Source organism: Oreochromis niloticus, linkage group LG3, assembly GCF_001858045.2.
Source record: "Oreochromis niloticus isolate F11D_XX linkage group LG3, O_niloticus_UMD_NMBU, whole genome shotgun sequence".
Taxonomy (NCBI): domain Eukaryota; kingdom Metazoa; phylum Chordata; class Actinopteri; order Cichliformes; family Cichlidae; genus Oreochromis; species Oreochromis niloticus.
This window is the reverse complement of record NC_031967.2, coordinates 22,787,746-22,813,561: the sequence shown is the minus strand read 5'-3', so window position 1 is coordinate 22,813,561 and position 25,816 is coordinate 22,787,746. Positions and strand designations below refer to the sequence as shown.

Genomic DNA, 25,816 nt, shown 5'->3' with positions numbered 1-25,816 from the left:
TATGTAATTCACTTAATGCACAGAATTCACCTGCTTGCTGCATACATGCTACTACTGCACATTCACTTAATGTATATATTATATATAATGCCCCCCCCCCCCGTATAACTATGCATGTGACGAATAAAGAACCTTGAACCTTGAACCTTGAGAGGCTACTGTGTGGTTTAAGAAAAGATAGACTTGGCTTAAATTGTTTGTTAAATACAAAAACCCAGTTTCTTGGTATGGCAATTTGTATTTATTCGTGTATATATTATCTTTCCATTTAGTGATTTCCTTCCTGTTTCCTGTTTTGTGTCTCCTTGTGCTAGTCTGTCATGTCTCCATGATTGCTTACTGTGTCAAGGTCCTAGTCTTTGTATTAGCCACTTCCTCTTATATTTTGATAGTCCATCATTTCATGTGCATTATATTTAGTTTTGTTTCCCTTGTCTTGTTTGTTTCATTCACTCCTGCTGTGTTGTTTCCCATGTGTCCCACTTCTCCTTATCACCCTGTTGTGTATATATTGTCTCACTTTCCTTTTGATAAGTCTAGCTGTTTTTCTATCAGTTTCAAAACTATTTTCAACACATGGCAAAAACATCTATGATGGAATTAAATCAATGATTATATACAATAGGTTTTAGATGTTAGAATGTTGAGTTACTTTGTACCATTGGTTCTCTGAGTGAGAGACTATCTCTCCACTCCGTTACATATTATGTATGTACGCGGTATGGGGTACAGGGAGAGGCAGCTGGAGGGTGGGCCAAGACACACAGCAGATGGAGAGTGGACACACTGCCTGAGGGCCTGGACATTGTGCCATTGCCTGTGAGACATCCACCTTCCTCAACTTGCTCAGGCGTAGTGGGAGTGGGGGTCAGTGGGTGCACCTGCCAAAAAAAGGTATGACGGGGCTCCCTGACACGTGCTGGATGAAAATAAAACACTCCACTCTTCCAGCAAGACGGTGGAGCATCCCCTCCAAACACCACACGCATCTAACATGCCCATTGGGCATGGCAGCCACAGCAAGGGAAGCTTGCTCTGCAGGCTGGAGAACTGGTCCGCAGTGAGGAGCCACTAGCTGCGTGAAACTGCGACCGTGGCAATATACCAGAGGGAACGGCCGGCACAGGACCCTAAGTGGGTGCTGAGTGTGCATGTGAGACATGATGCCAGCAGCCAGGGACTCAGCAACTACACTTTCTTTTTTGGGATCGAGGGCAACAGAATCCTTGGAGGCTGCCCAGGCAAGCTCTCCACCACAACGGTAAATCGACACAAACTGTCACCACCCACTAATCACACATAGTAGAACACAGTATTCTTGGGAAAGAAGAAGGGGGACGGATGGAAAGGAGAGGGAAAAAAAGCCTCTACCATCATGGTCCTGAGTCTGGTGACCCAGTGTTTATGTTTTCATTAGTTTATATTCTGTGATTTAGTGGTTTTCTCATGGTTTAGTCTTTTATATTTTCTAGCTCTCTAGTTCTTCAGTGTTTTGTGATTTCTAGTTCTTGGGTTGTGTTCCTGTGCCCCCCATGTTTAGTGCAGGTAGGTTTAGTTCTGTCTTCATGTTTATTTTCATGTTCCCGATTCATTCGTGTCTCATGTCACAGTTTCTTACTCCTGTCCCTGTGCTCCATGTTCTCTCTTTTCCTGATGTTTCAGTGTCAAGCCCATGTCTCTGTGCCTGTCATGTGTTTCCTGTTTTACTTTGTTGGTCCTTGTCCTACAGCCTCTGAAACATCCCTCCAGCATATTTTAGCAGCATTGATGCATGACTATGAGTTATTTCTTATATTCTTATTATAATGATGTTATTGTTATCATTGTAGTTATTATTATTCATAGTTGGTCAATGGTCATAGTTATTGTTATCATTATTGTCATTACTATGATTATTGGTGATGATGGTGATAATACTGAGTTAATGTTACTTTAAGTATTATTATCATTATTGTTATAATTTTCTCATAAATTGCATTAATCCTGTACTGAATAGAAATTAACACCTTCACACTCACTACACACACTCACTGTCACGGCTGGGGCAGCAGTCGTGTGGAAATGGGAAGGAGGATGTGAATGCGGCGGTGATGTGAATGAGTTTATTTACAGTGCACAAAACGTAACAAAAGCAAGGGCTGAACTAAACATAAACCTAAACCGGGAGAAACTAATAAACAAACCTGAAAACATAAGGACACCGGAAGATACATGGAAATGGCAAGGAGAAAGCAGGGCAGAGAGATGCAGAGAGACACGGAAAAACATTGATTAATACTGAGTAACACAGACGACGCGACGAGGAACACAGGCAGACACTATAAATACACACAAGGTAATGAGGGAATGACACACAGGAGGGGAGCACAGCTGAACCTAATTCACAAGACGAGACACAGACCTATAACGTAAAACAGAAAACACACAGACTGTTTTACAACACAAACTCGGGGACACGAACAGAGTACAAGACACAGGTAGGGCTGATAAACACTAAAGCACTAAACACAAGAACCAAACCTAAGAACTAATACTAAATCAGAATTAACACAAAACAAAAGGTGATACAAAAAGGAAACACAAAACGCTGGGTCAAAATGACCCAGGATCATAACACTCACAATCATACTTGTAATATTTTTCTTACAAAGTCTTTCTTGTCTGTAATTTTCCTAAAAAAAAATTTTTTTTAAAAAGGACCTACTGTGAATCACTACTTTATTGTGTGTCCCAGGGATCCCAGGAATCCCAGGGGCTATGTTGTCAGGGGGCTTTTGCCCCCTGGTAGGGTCACCCATGGCAAACTGGTCCTCCATGAGGGACCAGACAAAGAGTGATTCAAAAGACCCCTAAGATTACAACATTGAGGGAACAGTTCACCCTGCCTGGGATAGGGTTACCGGTTCCCCGCCTTGGAGCCAGGCCCGGGTAGGGTGCCCAAGGGCAAGCGTCTGGTGGCTGGGGCCCGGCCTGGTACAGCCCGAAAAAGAGACATGTGCCCATCCTCCTGTAAGCCAACCACAGGAGGGCCGGCGGGCTGGGGTGAGTATCCAACTTTCCCCTCTGCTTGCTGCCTATATGTTGAAGTTTCTCCTGGTGGACGAGAGGGTTTGTTCGCTGTGGGGAAGAATCCGGGGAATGGATCCTGACTGTCATCTGCGCTTATGCACCGAATGACGGTTCAGAGTACTCAGCCCTCTTGGAGTCCCTGGCTGGAGTGCTTAAGGGTGCTCCGCCTGGGGACTCTGTTGTCCTACTGGGAGACTTCAACGCTCATGTGGGCAAGAGCAGTGAGACCTGGAGGGTCGTTATTGGGAGGAATGGCCTCCCAGATCCAAACCTGTGTGGTGCTTTGTTATTGGACTTCTGTGCAAACCACAGTTTGTCCATAACGAACACCATGTTCGAACATATGGGTGGCCAGAAATGCACATGGCACCAGGACACCCTAGGCCGCATGTCGATGATCGATTGTATAATCATATCACCAGACCTGCGTCCATATGTTCTGGACACTCAGGTGAAGAGAGGACCTGCGCCACCTGGTGGTAAGTTGGATCAGGTGGCAGGGGAGGATGCTGGACACACCTAAACGTATATTGAGGATGCTTGAGATCTTCAACTCACACCTCTGACAGAGCTTCAATAGCATTCGGAGGGAGTCTGGGGACATCGAGTCTGAACGGACCAGGTTCAGCAGGTCCATAGCTGAGGCCTCAGTGTGGTTGGTGCCTGTCGCGGTGGTAACCTCCAAACCAAATGGTGGACAACCGAGGTGAAAGGAGCCATCAAGCTGAAGAAGAAGTCCTATCGGGCTTGGTTAGCCTGTGGGACTTCGGAAGCAGCTGAAAGGTACCGACAGGCCAACCGGCTGAAGCAAAAACTTGGGTGTGGGAAGAGTTCAGAGAGATCATGGAAAACACTTTCGAACTGCCTCAAAGAGATTCTGGCAAACCGTCAGGCGACTGAGGGGAGGAAAGCGGTGCTCTATCTGCACTGTGTATAGTCTGAAGGGAGCACTGCTGACCGTGACTGAGAACATTGTCTGGCGGTGGAAGGAGTACTTCGAGGACCTCCTTAATCCCACTGGCACATCTTCCTTGGAGGAAGCAGTCTGGGGACGAGGGGAAAGACCCGTCTATCTCTGGGGGTGAGGTGACTGAGGCCATTAAACAACTCCTTGGCAGCAGGGCCCCTGGGGTGGATAAGGTTCGTCCTGAGTTCCTGAAGGCTCTGGATGTTGTAGGGCTGTTTTGGTTGATACACCTCTGCAGTCTTGTATGGAGATCAGTGACAGAACCTCTGGACTGGCAGACCGGGCTGGTGGTTTCTAGAGATGGACCGATCCGATATTACGTATCGGTATCAGTCCGATACTGACCTAAATTACTGGATCGGATATCGGCGAGAAATAAAAAATATAATCCGATCCATTAAATATCAAAAAAACACCTCACAAAACTTGCGACACAGCGTAACTCGGCTCATAACCGTTGCAGCAGTATGCGTCACGTGATAGAGCGGCTGTGTGTATTTGTAGCCTCGCTACCAAACCAGCATTTCATCTCCCAGGACCTTATCCCAGAGAGAAGTAAAGCAAGTGTGTAAGTTCATCTCTGAATGTTTGTAAAGCGTTCCCATGTTAAGCTTAACAACCGATATATGGAGCGACTGCCTCTCTCTCTCCCTCCCTCTCCTGCTGCTACTTCAATCGTGAAACTGCTTAATGATCAGCTGATCGGCTTTTCTGTCGCGAGTCCGTCTCTCTTCTTTGTTTTTGGCCCACTGTGCACCAGAAAGAGGAAACCAGCGGCTGAACAACAGCAGCACGTTTAAGCTTGATAAGCTGTTGTTAGAATGTATTTAATATTACTTTCTACACCAGGATCCTTTTCTACGTAGCTGACGGCTGGTAACTGTGCAGGGGCGGATCTAGCAAAGTGTAGCCAGGGGGGCCGACAGGGCATGAACAGGGAAAAGGGGGCACAAAGACATACTTTTCTTTCTTATTCTCATTTAAAATGTCTAGCTTTTAATAAATAATTATCCGAATCTTACAGCCAAAGTTTTAATCTGATGTAAAATGTATAGAAGTCCATTACTTTATATAGTAACTGTTAAGTCTAATATACCCTAGTAAGCTATAGTACTTTTTCCTTTGGGAAAGTACCATCTGTGAATTCTGCAGTTCTGTTGAAGAAAGATGTTGAATCTATTTAATTATTCTTGAAAAATAATTTATTTCTGTGCATTTTTTCCACACTGCATCAAATTAAAGTTGATTACATCGATTAAGCATCATGAGGTGGAGGGTGGGGGGTGGTTCCCTATTTTCTTTTGCTGGGAGTTTGCAACCCTATTAGTTAGGTTGCTTAATATTTCTGCTAAGTACTCTTTAAAATACCAGAATAGGAAGGATGGAGTAGGTTTAAGTTTATTAGATTGATCAGTGTTGCTGAACTATGAAATATTTTGGGCGCAGTGTATTTTTTACATACAGGTATAACAGAATAGCTTTAGTGTTGTTGTTTATTTAAACTTGAGTATGAACTTATACACAGTGTTGGGAAGGTTACTTTTAAAATGTATTCCACTACAGAATACTGAATACATGCCCCAAAATGTATTCTGTAACGTATTCCGTTACGTTACTCAACGAGAGTAACGTATTCTGAATACTTTGGAATACTTAATATATTATCATGCTGTTTACAACTATGTGAATGTACTATTGCTATGATTTATTACTGTTACTGAAGGTCCGCGGCTCCGAAACGTAGTAAAGGGACCTCTGGCTAATACGTCAGGTTTGTGTCGGGCTGGTAGCCGAAAACTAGCTTTACTTTGTTGTCTGGGTCAACTTTGCTTGCCAGAGACAGAGAGAGGCGTTGAAAGGCTTCTCCAACGGAACTTATTTTTTCCGGAGGAAAACACGAACACAGTGTACAGTTGAGTCTTAATAGCTTACTTACAGCTAGGCTCGTCAGGCACTCTTCTTGGCTGCAGTGGTTATTATTATATTTACATGCTTCCAGCTCCCGTTTTTGCTCCGTGACAGCTCGGACTTTTCCTTTCTCTCCCTCCCTCGCTCACAGACACATAACGGGTATGGTAGTCCATTCTCCCTGCAGCACGGACTACACTGCCCATCAGGCTACATGCTTTAGAGCTATGCCTGTAGCATTCTGCCTTTTAGCTTAGCACAACAACAACAACAAAAAAGCGCTCTCTCACCCAGGAAACACGCAGAGAGAGAGCGTCACCCTGTAACCATGGCAACCGTAACGCTGCCGCCTGGAACAACAGAACATAGCTGTCAAACAAACCCAAACAGTCCTGACCCGCGACAATATGAAACAGGAAAGTACCGCCGTGTAATCCATTTATTTCAACAAAGTAACTGTATTCTGAATACCACCTTTTTAAACGGTAACTGTAACGGAATACAGTTACTCATATTTTGTATTCTGAATACGTAACATGTATTCCGTTACTCCCCAACACTGGGTATACAAAATGCAGCAAGATATTAAAAAAAACAGTTTTATTGATTAAAAAACACACTATATCGGATTCATATCGGTATCGACAGATATCCAAATTTATGATATCGGTATCGGTATCGGACATAAAAAAGTGGTATCGTGCCATCTCTAGTGGTTTCCATCTTTAAGAAGGGGGACTGGGGGATGTGTTCCCACCATAGGGGGATCACACTCCTCAGCTTCCCTGGGAAAGTCTATGCCAGGGTGATGGAAAGGAGAGTTCCTCCGTTAGTTGAAACTCAGATACAGGAGGAACAATGCAGTTTTTGTCCTGGTCGTGGAACACTGGACCAGCTCTTTGTCCCGTCGAAGATACTATAGCTTGTCCTTCTTCACGAGTGACGGGAGAAGGGTTGATCCACAGATGGATTGGTGCTGTGGCTGCAGTGATCCAGACTCTGTACCGGAATGTCGTGGTGAAGAGAGAGCTGAAAGTATAAGCGAAGCTCTCAATTTACCGGTCCATCTACATCCCTACCCTCACCTATGGTCACGAGCTGTGGGTAGTGACGAGATCGCGGACACAAATGGTGGAAATGAACATGCTCTGAAGGGTGGCTGGCTTCTCCCTCAGAGGTAGGATTAGGAGTTTGGCCTAATGGTGGTTGAAAATATAATTTTTGTAATTTGTAATGAAGTGATTTTACGGCTTTAACCTCTGCTTTGGTTAATCTGGGTGAAATGTCACAGAGAGAGGATAACAGGGTGTGGCTCACATCAAATGGTAGGGGGGAGAAAGGAGGAATAAGTATAAAATATCTGTGCAGAAGAAGTAAGTTGATGGGAGTTCACAGTTGGAAATTACAGCAAGAAACACCACAGAGATTAACCACTGCTGGACACTGTGGACTGTGGACAAATTGGTTTGAAGGATTTAGATTTATTATGCTGCTGTAGCCTATCAGCTTCACAGTTTGTTGTATTGTTCATTTAGAGATGGTATCAAGGGCACCAGTTTAGCTCACTGATAAAAAGGCTCTGATTTCTTGTCAGAAAATATCAGATGTTAAAAAATCAGAATTTTTTTTTTTAAATTTTATTTTCCATAATCTATAAACCTTTGGACGGTATTATGTTTAAACATGCCCCACCACAGCACCCCTTCCCTTCCCCCAAAAGAAAAAAACAAATCTTTTTCCCGTAAAGACAGATTATCAAGACCAAACAAGACTAAAGCAAATAGAAACACAGTGTGACACTGATAGGAGCTGAGTGTAAGAGCTTCTTTTTTAAAACTTATTATCAGCAGTTTTAAATGTCATGTAAAGAAGAGGACAAAAGTTAACAGTCCACACTCTTTTTTTTCCTCAGAAAATTTTTTAATTAAATTTAACCAGAGACAACATATGCACACACACTTATAACATGCACAGTGGAAAAGAGAAGATTGCAAGGATTGTGGAAAAAAACAAAAATAAAAGAATAAACATTTTGCAACATGATCTTGGATTCTGAGAGAGATCAAAGTTCACTTTGTTATTATTTCTTATTGTTATTGTTATGTTCACTTTACCTCGACTATAGGTAGTCGAGGTAAAGTGTGCAATCTTATGCCCAGCAAGCTTTCCAGAAATTAGTCCATCCACAAACCAGATTAAAAAAAAACCCTGTTGCCTGGTAATTTGGGATACATTAAAAGCCTTTCTGAGGGAGCAAAAATGTATTTTTTTTTTAAAGACAAATAAAAACACCAACACAAAGTGACTTCAGGTAGCTAATCAAATTAAAGAAATACTATGTATGCCAAGGATTAAAAAAAAATTGGAATTATATAATAAACAGGTGGAAGTCTCAGACCCGCTCGCCCGGTTACATTTCTACACCAGGTTCAGCACAGAAGGCCTCTGCTTGGAAGTTATCCAGCAGAGTCCTCCTTTTGACATAGTCTCTGTCATGTGACTCATCTTCAGTGAAGATGAGCCTCAGCAGTGAAATAAACATTTTAATAAAAAAACAAAAACCTGCAAGAGTGAAAATGAATTCAAACAAGCATTAAAAGCAGAACCTGACAGAATAACAGTAGAATATAATAAAACCAAAATACAAACCCAAATTCAAATATACTGACTAACAATTCAAACTCTAAAATTGACACAAAAACTTAGAATTGTGATAACAACAATTTAAAATCTACAAAAATACAGATATAGACATTTCCATAATTTGTATATGATAGTTTTATTATATGTACTGAAGGCATTCACATTTTTTCCTTCACAATATGAAAATATAGTTGCAGGTCCTGAAAGTACATAGTGGTGGGTTAAAGTGTCATGGTTCTGGGTCAGTTTATCCGGTGTTTTGAGTTTTGTTTAATTATCCTTGAAGATCTCTTGTTTGTTTAATGGTTTTTTTTTTTTCAATTCATGTATTCTTTAGTGTGTTAGTTTTGGCTCTTCTTAGTTGCTTGAAAGTTTAGCTCCTGTTATAGTGTTTCATCTCCTGATGTCAATTTCCTCGTTTTTAGTTTATTCGTGTATATATTATCTTTCCATTTAGTGATTTCCTTCCTGTTTCCTGTTTTGTGTCTCCTTGTGCTAGTCTGTCATGTCTCCATGATTGCTTACTGTGTCAAGGTCCTAGTCTTTGTATTAGCCAGTTCCTCTTATATTTTGATAGTCTATCATTTCATGTGCATTATATTTAGTTTTGGTTCCCTTGTCTTGTTTGTTTCATTCACTCCTGCTGTGTTGTTTCCCATGTGTCCCACTCCTCCTTATCACCCTGTTGTGTATATATTGTCTCACTTTCCTTTTGATAAGTCTAGCTGTTTTTCTATCAGTTTCAAAACTATTTTCAACACATGGCAAAAACATCTATGATGGAATTAAATCAATGATTATATACAATAGGTTTTAGATGTTAGAATGTTGAGTTACTTTGTACCATTGGTTCTCTGAGTAAGAGACTATCTCTCCACTCCGTTACATATTATGTATGTACGCGGTATGGGGTACAAGGAGAGGCAGCTGGAGGGTGGGCCAAGACACACAGCAGATGGAGAGTGGGCACACTGCCTGAGGGCCCAGACATTGTGCCATTGCCTGTGAGACATCCACCTTCCTCAACTTGCTCAGGCGTAGTAGGAGTGGGGGTCAGTGGGTGCACCTGCCAAAAAAAGGTATGACGGGGCTCCCTGACACGTGCTGGATGAAAATAAAACACTCCACTCTTCCAGCAAGATGGTGGAGCATCCCCTCCAAGCACCACACACATCTAACATGCCCATTGGGCATGGCAGCCACAGCAAGGGAAGCTTGCTCTGCAGGCTGGAGAACTGGTCCGCAGTGAGGAGCCACTAGCTGCGTGAAACTGCGACCGTGGCAATATACCAGAGGGAACGGCCGGCACAGGACCCTAAGTGAGTGCTGAGTGTGCATGTGAGACATAATGCCAGCAGCCAGAGACTCAGCAACTACACTTTCTTTTTTGGGATCGAGGGCAACAGAATCCTTGGAGGCTGCCCAGGCAAGCTCTCCACCACAACGGTAAATCGACACAAACTGTCACCACCCACTAATCACACATAGTAGAACACAGTATTCTTGTTGTCCAGGTGAGGAAGTACACAGCTGGAGAACAAGAATACTTATGCAAGAATGCTGCTTGTTGACTTCTGATCAGCATTCAGTACAGTTATTCCCTCCAAGCTGATCACCAACCTTGTGGATCTTGGAATCAGCATCTCTATCTGTAACTGGATCATGGACTTAATGACCAACAGAAGCCATTCTTAAGGAAGGGAAACAGAGAGGAAATGCTGAGGTATGAAAAAAATTTACTCAAGAACTGGACTGAAAATTAGTGACAGCACATCTTGTGGAGTGATGAATTGAAGCTGCAGTAATCGTGCCTGCCCTCCTGGAGTCCTTTGTTTCTTGGATTCGGTAATGGATCAAGCGGGACAAATCCCTTCTGGACCGTCACTTGGCAGTCTCCTCACAGGACTCATACCAAGTAAGCAACCACTTCTTCCAGAATATTCCTCTCCAGTTCCTCCAGTTCCTGACCAGGCAGGGCACTGCTCTCGGTGAACATGAGCAAGCCCTGAGATTCTTAGAATAACAGCATCTGGCATCTGGATAGTCCAGGCTATTGATGCAAAATTGACCTCTGCCTACCGATGCAAATTCTGGCGCAGCAGCTCCATCTTCAACCCAAATCGGTGCTCAGACTCTGGTTGCTAGGGTGTCACTGCTGTCTCTTCCTCCACTCCAGTCACTGTGTCCCTGTCGGGTCCCCCAAACACTCATGCTAGCCTACCTTTTTTCTATCTCGCTCTCTGCTGTGTTTTTCCTTGCTCTCGCTTACTTTCTCTCTTTGTCAGTGCACTGTAAAACCTAATAAGTTCACAGAACTCAAAAATTGTTGTGTAACAGATTACACAACAATTTTTTAGTGATGTTTTTAAAAGTTTTAAGTTTAACTAAAATAAAAATTACAGTTGCAGTTGCCTTAAATTACCTCAATGTTAACTTATAAATGTTGATATTCCTCAACTTATAATTAGGGAGTAATAAACTCAAAATGTTCAATATTTTTCAACTTAATTAAGGTGGAAAATACACTCAAAATATTTTACATATTGCAACTCATACGATGTGGGAAATAAACTCAAACTTTTTCATATTTTCTAACTTATAATATGGGAAATAACACTTAAAATCTAATAAATATTTTTAAAATACTGTGGGAAATACATTTACGAATAATTCTAAACTGTTTGCCCAGTAAATTATAATCAGCTAAAAGTGTTAGAAAACATGAAAGTAACAACACTAACAATTTAACAACTTTTTTTTATTAAACACAATGTGCTTTTAAAAAGGCACGGATAACGGAGCTCACTCATAAAAAAGTGCTTCATAAATAAAACAAAAGAAAGACTCCAAGGGTCTCCATCTCAATTCTAAAATTAAATAACATTTTCAGTATTAACAGCAATTGCAGCCATTAGAACATTGAGGCATTTAACACTTACTGTACCTTGACAGCTGCAGCTCACTTATTTTAAAAATACATAAAAAAAATGTACTGGTTTCCACTGCTGTACTTCATAGGTAACAAACATCAAGGCAGTGCATTAAGGTATTAGGCAACAGAACGTTAAACATGAATAGTCCACGAAATGAGCAGTCATTCACTTTAAATTTAAAGTAGAAGAGCCAAATGATTAGGAAAAAAAAAAAGCTTCCTCAATACTCAGCTCAACAAGTAGTCCATTCTGAGTGATTCACTCATTGAACAAATCATTCTTCAGCATCAGTAGACGCCCTTTCAGTGGTTTGTTGTCCTCAAGGCACATCACAACCTTCTGGATAAATGTGAATGTAAGCTCAACTTTCTTTGGGTATTGTAGGTCTAGTGCATAGATGTACCCAAAGAGCAGGAGAAATGAGTCAGCCAGATTTGTGGGACCATTCACAAGTATTTCATCCTCAACGACAATGCAGATGCTTTCGGGACTGAAGAGGGCCGAATCAGTAGTGTCATCCGTGACAACTGTCAGCAGAGCCACAGGAGTGTCAGTGAGGTCTGGACCATCTGCTGACTGCAAAACACAAATAATACAAGAATGAGTTCAGCCCCTCAAGGACACAAATCATGCTATTGATTAGAGGTGTGAATCTTCATAAGTCGCACGTTTCTTTTAGGATTATAATGTCAACGATTTAATTTGATACATCATGATGCATTACAATAATCTTAATTTGGGTTTGGTTTCAAAACATATGTTTAAATAAATGTTTTCAATAATAAATATATGTCAAGATATTTGTTTTTGTTATTTACCAAACATTTCTCTGACCACAACATGGCACCTCCAAAAAAATAGAACACTTGAATTTTAGAAAGGGAGAGAGTTTTCATCTGTGGATTTGTTTTTGTTTAATAATCTTTCAACTATTTTCATGTTTTCTGGTTTATGCGTAACAATCTTCTTGCAATCTTATTCAACAATAGTTGATATATGGGAGAAAACAAGTCAGATGAGGACTGTGTTGAACCTCCTTCCTGATATACACCCTGGTTCTCCTTGAGTTCTGAGTGATATATTCGACTGAACAGCTAGGCAAAGGGGTTGATGCTGAGGGCAGTACACTTACATCACAAGTCCTGAATAGCGTGGAGGCATCTTCACGCAGGTACACAGGAAGTGCATGAAGGACGAGGACCCGTCTTGTATTTACATCACGCTGTTCCTAGATGAACATACAATATCTATTAGAATAGTATTTACACAAATGCAGAGTAAAAACAAAGTGTTGGATAGCCATGTTCTGATTGTCATTGTTATAGATCAGGGGTGTCCAAACTTTTTGTGTAACGGGCTAAAGATGGTAAATTCAGTATTTTGGATAACCGTATTTTTAGTAATACACATTTTAAATTAATAAGTTTCCATTGTAAATACATCAACAACTCACAAAGGAAAAACTTCCAAATGTAAACCAATTTTTACAAAAACAGTACTTGTTTGGACTTCTTTAAATTGAAGCTGATAAATCTTTTTAACACAACACTTTTTGAAAGGATACATTTTGTCAAGATGTCCTTCTCCTAAAATGACAACCTTGTATCCATGGCATAATCACTTAATCGTGGGGGCACAGTTGAAGCAATTGACACTATGGCTTCTTACAGCTGTGTACAAACCATTTGTTAATGTAATTCTGAATCATGTGAAATGAAAAATTTACCTGAATGTCATAAATTCTCATGAGCTTTGCTAGCTCCTCTGCAATCTTGCCAGTCTTGATGGCCTTGTCTCGGAACAAAGTGATGAGTCTAGGCGTGTGTCTGTCCAGCTCCTTGTAGAATTGAGTGCGCAGGTTAACATTCTTGATTCGGTGGAACTCTGCAACCACCTGTACATGAACAGAAATACACAGAAATGAACAAAGATGAATTAGGAGCAGAAATGTGAATGCATTTTAAAAAGTTCTCAGGTTAGCAAAACCAGAGCAATTCTAGTCAGAACCAAGGCCAAAATAGAAAGTTATTCGTCATTCTTTGTAATGTTATCTAAAGGAAATTTAAATAAATAAACTTCTAGAGACTTTGTTTACTGTGAATGGGGGAAAAAAATACGTCACAGAGTGATGTGTTGTCATTTTACATCTGTCATTTGCTTTTTGGTAAATTGTTTGAAAATCTAGACTTTTAAAAACTGGGAGAACAGTAAAGAGACAGACAGACATATATACACACACACACACACACACACATCTATATATATATATATATATATATATATATATATATATATATATATACATACATATTTTATATTTTATTTTTTTACCTGTGACTCCATAAGTAGGGCTGGCCATCTGTCCACGATGTCTCTCACTCGTGGAGCTCCAACAGCTCCAACAATTTCTTGGCGACATAGGGCATAGGTTGTGTCCATGAGGACATAGTGAAGGCTAAAGTCCCCATTCAGTCTTGGCTTGAACCTCTCTTGAATTATTTCTTTCAGCTCCTCCACTGACTTTGGTCGCTCAAGTAGAGTAAGTTTCAGGGTGGTGTCTCGTTCAACATACACATGCAGCACATGCTTCTGGGCAGCAGCCATCTTTTGGTTCCTGGGAAAAAAAAAAAAAAAAAAAAAAAAATTAATTTTTATGGAGAGTAAAGGTGATACAAACAACGTATACAAGTCCATAGCCTCACTTGAACGATGGGAAGTATGGACAGACACCTGCAGGAGTGAGGCAGTTTATTCATGGACCCACTGCCCAGTCTTGACTTGTAGAGCTCGCTTAGTGAAATACCCCTCTAAACTGTTAAAAGGATTTCGAGATTATCTCACAACCACATATTTGAGACTACGAAAAAATACAAACATGTGTCTAATCATGATAACACACTCATGTTGTTTAGCATTGTTCGTTTCATGCTAGCACACACACACACATAGCTCTACAGCGTAAACTACTGACTGTGTAACGTGGACACTTATTGAAATAAGTATACTAACAATACGCACGTGCATTACCGGCGAATACGACAACCGGTAGAAACGGACAGTAGAAAGTTTTAGTAGAAAGTTCAAACGCATGGAGCTAGAACTGCCACCGTCAACTTCCCGGGCAAGAATACAATGCATTATGGGAAATGTTGTCCCCCACGGAATACCGCCAAAACGTTACACCGTTGTAATTTGAAATAACATTACGTATTTGTCACATTCGAAAACTTCTAAAGTTACAATTACTTGGATTCGAATTTATTTATAACAAACATTCACTGTGCACAAAGTACGAATATATTTCCAGTAAAAAATAAAAAAGACTGTTTATCGAAATTAAATTTAAACAAAACAAAAACACGTTAGACTTACCAAATTTAGGGCAGTTGATGAAAAAAATTAAGGTGGTGGTCGTTGTAGGTTGAAGTTGGGGACTCTTAATCCACACGGGCAGGCCAAATCTTCCCCGCATCAAGGTAAATTCAAGATGGCTGACTCAGCTTTCCTGAGGGAGCGACAAGACTCCACCCACCAGAACGTCACTAATATATGCTTCTTAAACTTTTTGAGCGTTCCAAACAAATTAGCTAAAAAATATTGAGCCCTATTCAATTAAAGTTGCATAAAAGCCAACAGAGCTCAATACTTTATAGTTTGCTCAACTACAAAACGACATTTGAGTGTTATGAACTTATTAGTTATGAGCTAGGACAACTGTTAGGGATTACAGTGTGTGTGTATGGCGTTTGGGGGTTACCTCTCTCCTTCTGGTGTGGCTCCTCCAGTCTCTCCATCTTCCTGTGGACACTCGCCTGTCAGCAATCAGCTGTGCTGACTCAACTACAGCTCATCACTGATCAAGCTGTCTATTTAAGGCTGGAACAACCATTCAGTTCTTGCTAGATCTAGATTTCATCAGCTAGGTACGCTCTCGGCCTCCATCTTGTCTGGATTCTCTGTGTTGGATGTCCTGGATTAATGCCTGTTTCTAAGTAAATCTCTCTGTGAAAGCTGAACCTATATGCTCTATTCATGTATATATGCAGTCAACATCTCCATGGTGTTACTCTATATCAAGTCTGATTTGGTACTTCAAGATAAAAGCCTCTTAAAATCACATGTGTATGTCATAGCTTAATTCAGAATGCCAGAATTGGTAGTACATGGTGTACTATCAGTGTGAAGCAATATCTGGCTTTTCTGCAACATATTTTCATTGAAAACATTTCAAATGCTATCTTTAAACTATGTTATCTTATGTTCCCTCCAAATTCAAAATGTCTTCTGTGAGCATTTGCACAGGAGCTGATTTAATGCATATTTTGAGGTATATTTTTCCATTTATGTAAACAGTCAGTCTTCCTGAAGCCTCAGTAGATTTGTGGATTCTTTGTGGTATCTTATATTTGAATCTTTTTTTAAGTTTTGAAAAACTGTTATTTTTTTTTAAAACTTTGCACATGTTACTACAACTTATTGTATATATTGAAGATATTATTGTAGCTTATCCAAAAGGCAATATACTTTTTTTTAAAACATATTCAAGAAGCATTTTAGTTCTGAAGTTTGGATGTTGGGTAGCTTGGATGTCACTGCCACTATAAATATGAATCCATTTTCTTTGCTGTTGAAATGTGAGATAATACTACTAGAAATGCTAGGAATGCAGTCATTGATGACATTGTGACTTCAAGCAGCTGATTACCTTAATTTATGACTGCCTAATTAATCAATTACATGTTTTTACTGTTCTGATCCATGTGTTATGTTTGAGGATGGTATGTCTACACCAGGGGTCAGCAACCTTTAACACCCAAAGAGCCACTTGGACCCAGTTTCCACGCAAAAGAAAACACTGGGAGCCGCAAATACTTGTTGACATCTAAAATGAAGATAACACTGTATATATTGTTTTTTTTTACTTTTATGCTTTGTGTGAACAACTAAGGTGTGTTGCTTATGTAATCCATGAAGTGCTACAGAGAAAATTACATTTTATTTATGTAATGAACACATTTTGAACTCTTAAAGAAATATAACAAAAGGAAAGACACCCAGCTGAACTAAAATGATCCATGTAGCAAACAAAAACTGTTGTGAGCCGCCACCCTCATATCGCCTTTGGGCTTTTGGAGCCTTGACCTGACTTTTAAAAAATAATTGGAAAAAAAGCTCTACGCTGCTAAAAAAAAGAAAAATAGATATTTGCAAAATTCTGCCTAAATATGTGTTTTTTACCTGGTTAATGTGTGTGGCGGGGCGTGGTCTGCAGTGCCGCTGCATGGGAGTCGGACGCACCTGAGCGGCACCCAATCACGTCTCGCCGCCTTAAAGTCTGTGCTATCTATGCTCTTGTGTTGGTATGTGTCGGGCTGTGAGCTGAAAAGCTACAGCCGGCTGTATGCGTACAGCAACCGTGTGTGAAAAGCGGTCAATAAAGAGATGCTGAAAAGCATGTTCATGCAAACATCGTCGGGTTTGCCGTGATGTGTTTACAATGGGACTTCTGCTCCTGAACCTCTGCTCACAGCGTCTGCAAATCAGGGCTGTACGAAGTCACTGTAAGCTGTCATCTGTGAGGCGTGAGCGGTGTTTGTTTTTAACATAGTTCACGGTGGAGAACAGCTGCTGACATAATGTCGATCCAAAGATCCATAATTGGCCTACCTGGGGTTGAAAGTCTCGATAGATGCACAGCGTTTCGGCGGGTATACCGGCTTCTGTGAGTGTGACGCTTATTTTGAGCGATGAAAAATAATAAAATATAATTTTATTTTTATATTTCAATATCACAATAATCTTCCAATTTAGAACTACAAGTTAAAAAAAGAACTAAACACAAATAAAATACACTTCAGCTAAATACTTCTAATTAATTTTCCCAAACCACCCGGAGCCGCAGTATAAGGACAAAAGAGCCGCATGCGGCTCCGGAGCCGCAGGTTGCCGACCCCTGGTCTACACTATTGATTTAACAAACTAAGCAACAAAGCATTTCACCCTGGTTAAAGGGCACTGTTGCAGCACTTACTGTACGTATGTTCCCTCCCCAGATTTCGGAAAATATCAACAGTTACAGAAAACAATTCTCTCTTTCCAGTATTGACAAAAATTGAAGGATAAAACAATAGAATACCTGCTTTTTATTAAGCACATGGACACATTTGGGAATTAAAAACTTTTCAATACTTGCTACTAGCTTTTAATGTTTAATTTTGAAGACAACATCAAATACTAAACAAGCCTGTGGGCAAAGAAAACCCTACACCATAAGTAACTAAAAAACATTAGACTTTTTTCTAACTATATACTGGACCTGTAGAAATTGTTGCATGATGAACTTTTTGTGCTTTGTGCTTTCACCAAAATTGTGGCTAGTAAATCTATAAATGATTGACTTTTAAGATACCTGGAGACCAAATAGACGGGGCTGGTCATGGGTGTTACTGTCTGTGCTAAGTGGGAGGGGGCATGGGGGTTGAGGGGGTGTCTATTTAACAGACGCTGACTCTGAAGATCTTCGCAGTGAGTCATGGGCTGTTTACGAATTCTGACATGGACACTGTGTGTCCTCCTAAGCTGGATCTGTGTGGATCAAGCGGTGGCTGAACCGTAAGTTTAAGTGTTCTTTATAAAGAAAAATAGAATTTTTTTGTTTTGTGACTTTGTGTAACATTTGTAGTTGAAGTTTGCACGAGTACTGGTTTGTGGTTTCCTTCTTTGTCAGTGCTTTATGTGTTCATCTGTCTGTGTCTGCAGGCAGTACCTGGTGGCCATTCCTGCAGTTATAGAAGCTGGAGCTGAGTCCAAATTCTGTGCAAGTCTTCTGCAGCCCGGTGAGACTGTGGTCATGACTGTCACTTTGATGTCCAGAGAGGAGAATACAACCCTGCTCACACATACATCCAATGAAGAGTTTCATACATGTACTCAGTTTAAGGTGAGCTCCCTAAGATGGGTTTTGATTTACTGGGTAATTTCTAATAATAAAAAAAAGCCTGCAGGAGAATACAGTCAAGTATTTTAAACACAGCACACAATTATTTATTTATTCTTATTTATTAATATGCCCCATTCTCTAAAATACCTCTCTTAAAGGCTCCTTCAGTGGAACGAGAAAAGATTCTGGATTTTGAGGTGGACGTAAGAGGAGACACATTTCACTCAAAAGAAGTGAGAAAAGTCATGATCAAAGCCTACAAGGCCAGGACATTCATCCAGACGGATAAACCCATCTACCTCCCTGGACAAACAGGTAAGAGTGAGCTGATGACCCATCAGAGCTAGATGGATTTGTTCTTATACAGATTCAGCCTCTTAGAATTTCTGCTCTGAGATAGTTCCCAGCTCCTGGGAGTCCCCTCCTCCTTTTACTGGGGCGTATTGAACTTCCACCATGAGCAAGTCCCTTTCACTCAAAAACAAAAACTTTTATTTCTATAATTTCCAAATATTTTGATAGCATTTCAAGAAATATGTTCATTACAAGCTACTGAAAGAGTTTTGAAAATGTGCATTTGAGTTAGTCTGGCCATGTTTGTATAAATCACCAAAACTATTCCCAGCAAACATTCGTTCATTCATTCTTTCAATATAATCTAAAAATTAAATAGGCAAATAAAAAAATATAAAAATACAGCAGTGCTGCACAATCCAAGCACTCTCTGTGTCACCTACACTTTTGAAACACATTTTCACTTAGATTTAAACAAAAGCATTTCCTGTTCTGCCTTTGTTTAAACACTTCCTACATTCAGTCTGAACAAAGTATATTCTTCATAAATGTCTGTTACAAGCTTAAAAAAATATATATATATATATATGTATATATATATATATATACATACGAGGGGTGCAACGATACACAAAATTCACGGTTCGGTTCGGTTCGATACTTTGGTGTCACGGTTCGATATTTTTTCGATACAAAAAAAGTTTCATGCCTTTTTAATTTGTCATTTATTAAAATTATAAATATATATTTTAACTCAAAAGTACAGTTTTTAAATGTAATGTTGCTGAAACAACAAAATAATAAAAAAAAAAAATCTATCTGATCGAGAAATCACTCATCTTTGGAAAAGAGAGTTTATTACAGAGAAATGGCTCTTTCCAAAATAAAAGCTATACTATACGCTTCTTCTGGGCTATATTCTCAGCAGCATATTAAACATATCAGGTCCCCATAAGGAGAATCATGTGCTGACGGCTGTCTAAATGACTCGGGTAATGTTTGTAACATGCGTGCTTGTTGTTTTTGTCTGCTTCCACTTGTCTTTGCACTAGGATGATGTCGGCGTAAACGTGCAGTTATATTCATTGTGTTCCCACTAGTGCTGCCAGCGTTAATCTGAAATGACGTTAATGCCACAACACGGAAAATCTCTGTTAACGAGTTACCACGGATCGCCCTGTGCGTGGGGCTGGACGGCGTCAACACGTTAACGAGCTAACTGCGCTAACGCACTAGTTCCCACCAATGTAATTGAGCATTGCATGGCACATCCGACATACTGTTTTACTTTTGTCCATGACGTGCTTACCATCAGGGTCATGTTTCACATGAAAACCAAGATAGTTCCAAAGGCCAGATCTGAATGAGGGTGGGGGAGGTTCAATTTCGGGTAGCCTTGAGGCAGTTGCCATGTTGCAACGAGCATAACTTCTGTCTTGCTAGCTTGTGCTGTGCTCAGTGGATCTGCGCTCGACAGTGCAGCCTAGGCAGAGTAGTCGAACGCAGATCCACTGAGCTCTCAACACAGACAGCATCGTCAGAAGAAAAGTTGATAAAATAAATTACAAATTTCGTATTGTTCGATACATATGCGTACCGTACCGAAACATGTGTATCGAATGGTTCAATACCGATACGAGTATTGTTGCACCCCTAATATATACATATATATGTATAGGAACCAGGGCACCCTGATGAGAAGTGGGCTACTGGAACAAGAAGGCATCGGTGGGCAAGAATTGAAAATAGGGGGTTATTGCCACTGACTGCCTTGGCCAGCCGCTTGAAGAGGTACACCAGAGAGATTGAAGGCAGGAGAATAAACCAGCTGTTCTCCACAGAACCAGCCAAGGTGTACTCTCAGTGGCAGGGGAACAATATGAGAATAGCACCACCAAGGCTGGAGACAGAGCAATACTGGAAGAGCATATGGGAGAAGGACGCAACCCATAATGGCAATGCTCAGTGGCTAGTGGATCTGAGAGCGGACCACAGCAAACTCCCTGAACAGGGCCCAGTAACCATCACAGTGGCAAACATCCAAAAAAGGGTCTCCAGTAAGAAGAGTTGGACAGGGCCAGGCCCCAACATGGTTCACGCCTGCTGGCTGAAGAGGCTGACTGCACTCCATGAGCGTCTGGCAGCACAAATGAACCAGCTGCTGTTGACGAGAGACACCCAGAATGGCTAACCAAAGGCCAGACAGCCCTGATCCTCAAGGACCCCCAGAAGGGACCGGTCCTATCCAACTACTGGCCAATAACCTGCCTCAGTACCACGTGGAAGGTCCTGTCAGGCATCATAGCGGCTAAGATGAACAGGCATATGGCTCAATACATGAGTGGGGCACAGAAAGGGATTGGCAAGAATACCAGAGGTGCAAAACACCAGCTACTGGTAGACCGAGCAATCAGCCGAGACTGCAAGACCAGGCTGACCAACCTGTGCTCTGCCTGGATTGATTACAATTACATTACTGTGATTCAATGCCCCACACATGGATCCTGAAATGCCTAGAACTGTACAAGATTAACAGGACCCTAAGAGCCTTCATCAGGAACTCAATGGGGATGTGGGGTACAGCACTAGAGGCCAACTTCAAGCACATAGCACAAGTCGCCATCAAGTGCGGGATCTACCAAGGAGATGCTCTGTCCTCACTGCTGTTCTGCATAGGCCTTAACCCCCTCAGTGAGATCATTGACAAGACTGGCTACAGATACCGACTAAGAAATGGAGCAATTGTCAGCCACCTCCTGTACATGGATGACATCAAGCTGTATCCCGAGAGTGAACGAGACATTGATTCACTGATCCACACCACAAGGATCTACGGAAGGGACATGGGAATATCAATCAGACTGGAAAAGTGTAGTGGGATGTTAACAAAAAGAGGGAAGGTAGTCGGAACTGAGGGGATCGAACAACCAGAAGGCAACATTGCAGACATAGAGGACAGTTACAAGTACCTGGGGATCCAACAGGCAAATGGCAACCACGAGGAAGCCGCTAGGAAAGCTGCAACTTCTAAGTACCTGCAGAGGGTCAGGCAAGTCCTGAGGAGTCAGCTGAATGGTAAGAACAAGATCCGGGCTATCAACACCTACGCCCTGCCCGTGATCAGGTACCCTGCTGGGATAATAAGCTGGCCAAAGGAGGAGATAGAAGCCACTGACATCAAGACAAGAAAGCTCCTGACCATGCATGGAGGGTTTGACCCCAAATCCAGCACACTGAGGCTGTATGCTAAGCGGAAGGAAGGAGGTGGTGTCAGCACCACAATCCAGGATGAGACAAGAAACATCCACGAATACATCACGAAGATGGCCCCAAATGACAGTGTGCTCAGCAAATACCTCAGGCAGCAGAAACCCAAGAATGAGGAGGAAGACGAGGAACCATCATGGAAGGACAGGCCTCTGCACGGTATGTACCGCCGGCAGATAGCGGAGGTGGCTGATACCCAGAAATCCTACCAGTGGCTGGAGAAAGCTGGACTGAAAGACAGCACGGAGGCACTAATCATGGCAGCACAAGAACAAGCTCTGAGTACAAGATCCATACAGGCTGGGGTCTATCACACCAAGCAAGACCCCAGGTTCAGGCTGTGTAAAGATGCCCCTGAGACAATCCAGCACATAACAGCAGGGTGCAAGATGCTAGCAGGCAAGGCATACATGGAACACCATAACCAAGTGGCCGGCATAGTGTACAGGAACATCTGTGCCGAGTATAACCTGGAAGTCCCGAGGTCAAAATGGGAGACGCCCCCAAGGGTGATGGAGAATGACCGAGCTAAGATCCTGTGGGACTTCCAGATACAGACGGACAAAATGGTGGTGGCTAACCAACCGGACATAGTGGTGGTAGACAAACAGAAGAAGACGGCCGTAGTGATCAATGTAGCGGTCCCGAATGACAACAACATCAGGAAGAAGGAACACGAGAAACTTGAAAAAATACCAAGGGCTCGGGAAGATGTGGAGGGTGAAGATAACGGTGGTCCCAGTGGTAATCGGAGCACTAGGTGTAGTAAATCCCAAGCTAGGCGAGTGGCTCCAGCAGATCCCAGGAAAAACATCGGAGATCTCTGTCCAGAAGAGCACAGTCCTGGGAACAGCTAAGATACTGCGCAGGACCCTCAAGCTCCCAGGCCTCTGGTAGAGGACCCGAGCTTGAAGGATAAACCGCCCGCAGGGGCGAGTGGGGAATTTTTATATTTATATATATATATATATATATATATATAAAACTATGATTCTATGATAAATGCAGAACCCTTGAGGAATATTTAAAATGGATGAATATTATCACTATTTTACTCACTTCAGATTTTCCATGGATGCTGCTTCACAATGCAGATTAAAATTATTTTATGGTTAATAAAAAAAAAGCCACCTACTAAATATATTCAACACTTTATAAAATGACTGGCTTAAAACACTACAGACAAAACATAACAGTTGTAGCTGACTGGAGTTTGGCTATTTGTAATTTCTGTAAAGAGACCACTTGTTCACAAACATATCCCAATATGAGAGTTTGCACTCTCTTATTGTAGCTGTCAGGAAAGTCTCCGCAGGTACAGTATGAAGGTGCAAACACATCATTAACATTAATTTGGGTCTTTTTGTTAGGTTACAACTTAGTATTTTGATTTGTCCTATACATTTTTTAAACTTTGACAAAGTCTCAAGCCACCATCATTTCTTTAAACTTTGCTTTGGACAAGTTTGATTTTTCACCTGTTGTTATTTTTTTAAAGCTCTCTCCGGGCTTTATGAAAGTCTTTTGCTGCAAGCTGATATCACAACAAAGAGTGTATAGACATGGCAGTCCACCACGTTCATTTCACGCTTTGCCTCTACAAAGGACATGAGGATAAACAATATGAAACACACATTTAATTTAATTTTAGCTTGTTACAAATTATATTAGTACTACTGCTTATTTGGCAATAATGATGTTGGAGAATGTGCCAGTTTCATTTCTTGGTCAGGATTTATTACTTATTAAGGTTTAAAATCTTTGAACTTCTTCCACAGTTCATTTCAGAGTCGTTGCGCTGGACTCCAAGTTTAGACCTGTCAGTCAGCTGGTGAGTATTTCTGTCCCTCCTTTCCTCCTTGACTTTTATCACTCTGTTGAGTTTATCAGTCAACTTGCACTAACAAATCAATAGTACAATGTATTGTCTGTGTTTAGTAATGAGTTTTTACTTATGCTGTAATAACTCTAACAAGCAAACAGTTTAGCAATAGTCTTGGAGTGTACAAAATAACCTAAAAAAACATACTGTTGAAAAGTCAGTTTCATGTTAAATTGTGTTTTGTGTTTAATATTTTTGAATTTCTACCAAGCCTAAAGTTGGATAGAGAAATTGGTAGGACACTGTATAAGAAACCCATTTCCTCTAACAATTTTCTCGTTTTTGTTCCTTTTGATTTTTTGCCTTTTAGTGCAATATCGTTGAACTCAAGGTAAGAAAATAACCACACATCATTTTTTTTTCCTTTTGCAAATTCAGCATGTAAATCTAATAGGTTTGTTAAAGGTCTGAGCTTTCCTTAAAGCCAACAGCACAACAAAGTGCAGCAACTCGGAAATTTGTATGCTGATTCTGATATCAGTGTTTTACCATGGTACAATTTTGTTAATATATATTCAAGATCAAGATTCTTTATTTGTCACATGCATAGTTATACGAGCAAAACACGCAGTGAAATGTATCCCAACACGCTCCTCAAATGTGCAAAAAGGGAGAGAACATCATATACATTAAGTGAATATATACAGGGGACATTATGCGCAGTTGTAGCATTCTATGCAGCAAGTAGGCGAATTATGTACATTAAATGGATTAAATAAAAACTTCTTTCAAAGTGCATTTTATACACAGTATATATTGTGTCAGGTTAGTTCTTACACCTTTACATTAAACACACAGTACTGATAATGAAACTATTTTGTATAATTACAATACCAACAAGAAGAAGAACATTATTACACGAATCTAAAGGGGTGTCCAGGAAGCAACCAAAAGTGAGGTGACAACCAGAAACCACAGAAAGCGGCTGAAAAGAATTGCTTCCTGCAGATCACTTTGTTGGCCAATAGTTGGTCACTGGTAGACATTCCACACTCTGATCAACTCTATAATTTATTTACCACATTAGAGGGTTAGGTAGGCAATCAATGGTGTTTTTTGCTCTCGTAACCTTTAATGGCTCATCTCAAAGTGGAGAAAATGATCTTGGGACCTGCTTACATTATATTGCCAAGTATTTTTCACCAGTAGTTGCTTGGTGTTGTCAAATATTATTAAGTTTCTTTGGCCTTTGTTCCACATGTTGCTGCGAATCATTTCCAATGAGGACATAGCTTTAGTGTAAAGATTTCTTTTTTTCTATGTCTTCTTAGCAACTGCAACAATTTCTGAATTTAAAAACAGACAACCTGCCCTAAACTCAACTCAACTATAGGAACAGGAAGAAGAGGTGGTTTTAAAACAAAAATGACAGCTCTCCCCTACAAACTTTCTGTGGCAAGATTTGCTAAAACCTATCAAACCGAGGGTAACTTAAACGTTGCAAGTTACAAACAAAGAAAAGCTAACATGGAGCCTAGCCTACACAATAACATGACAAAGCTGGATACAAAGAATATGAAACAAAAAAAACGAAAGTATAGCTTCAGACATTTTAATTAGCCCACTGAGAGCACTCAGTGTGCCCTCATTGGGCTCAATGAGTGCCCTCAGGTGCGGAGACCTCTGGTAAAGACGAGACAGAACCAGCAGGCGTGAAGACCTCTGGCCGATACAAAGCTGACTGGATCTGTATTGGCTCTGCTCAGGCACCGACAGCAAGGTGCAGTCCTCACCTGGCTGAATGAGCTCACCGGAGCCTCCAGCAGAGGATGTAGGTGGCTGGGTTGACTCGCCCGAACTCTCAGTGGAGACTGATTGCTGAGACGGCCCGGCAGAGTTCACAGGTGACACAGGCTGCGCTGGCTCTTAGCCTCCAGGGGTCCAGAGTCAGATGGAGGCTGAAACTCAGCCTC

General features: G+C 41.1%; 2 protein-coding genes across 2 annotated transcripts in view; both read left to right on the top strand.

The window, feature by feature from the left end:
* The window catches only part of LOC106098407 (poly [ADP-ribose] polymerase 14), a 208,140-nt gene that overhangs the window by 100,303 nt on the left and 82,021 nt on the right, over nt 1–25,816 (top strand). The gene's annotated exons all lie outside the window — the stretch shown is intronic.
* The window catches only part of LOC100706658 (alpha-2-macroglobulin), a 30,672-nt gene continuing 22,863 nt past the window's right edge, over nt 18,008–25,816 (top strand). Inside the window, exons 1-5 of the mRNA XM_019353396.2 lie at nt 18,008–18,132; nt 18,280–18,460; nt 18,619–18,775; nt 23,800–23,852; nt 24,214–24,234. Coding sequence (XP_019208941.1) covers nt 18,053–18,132; nt 18,280–18,460; nt 18,619–18,775; nt 23,800–23,852; nt 24,214–24,234 — 492 coding nt within the window. The 5' untranslated portion in view covers nt 18,008–18,052. The remainder of the gene's footprint in view (nt 18,133–18,279; nt 18,461–18,618; nt 18,776–23,799; nt 23,853–24,213; nt 24,235–25,816) is intronic.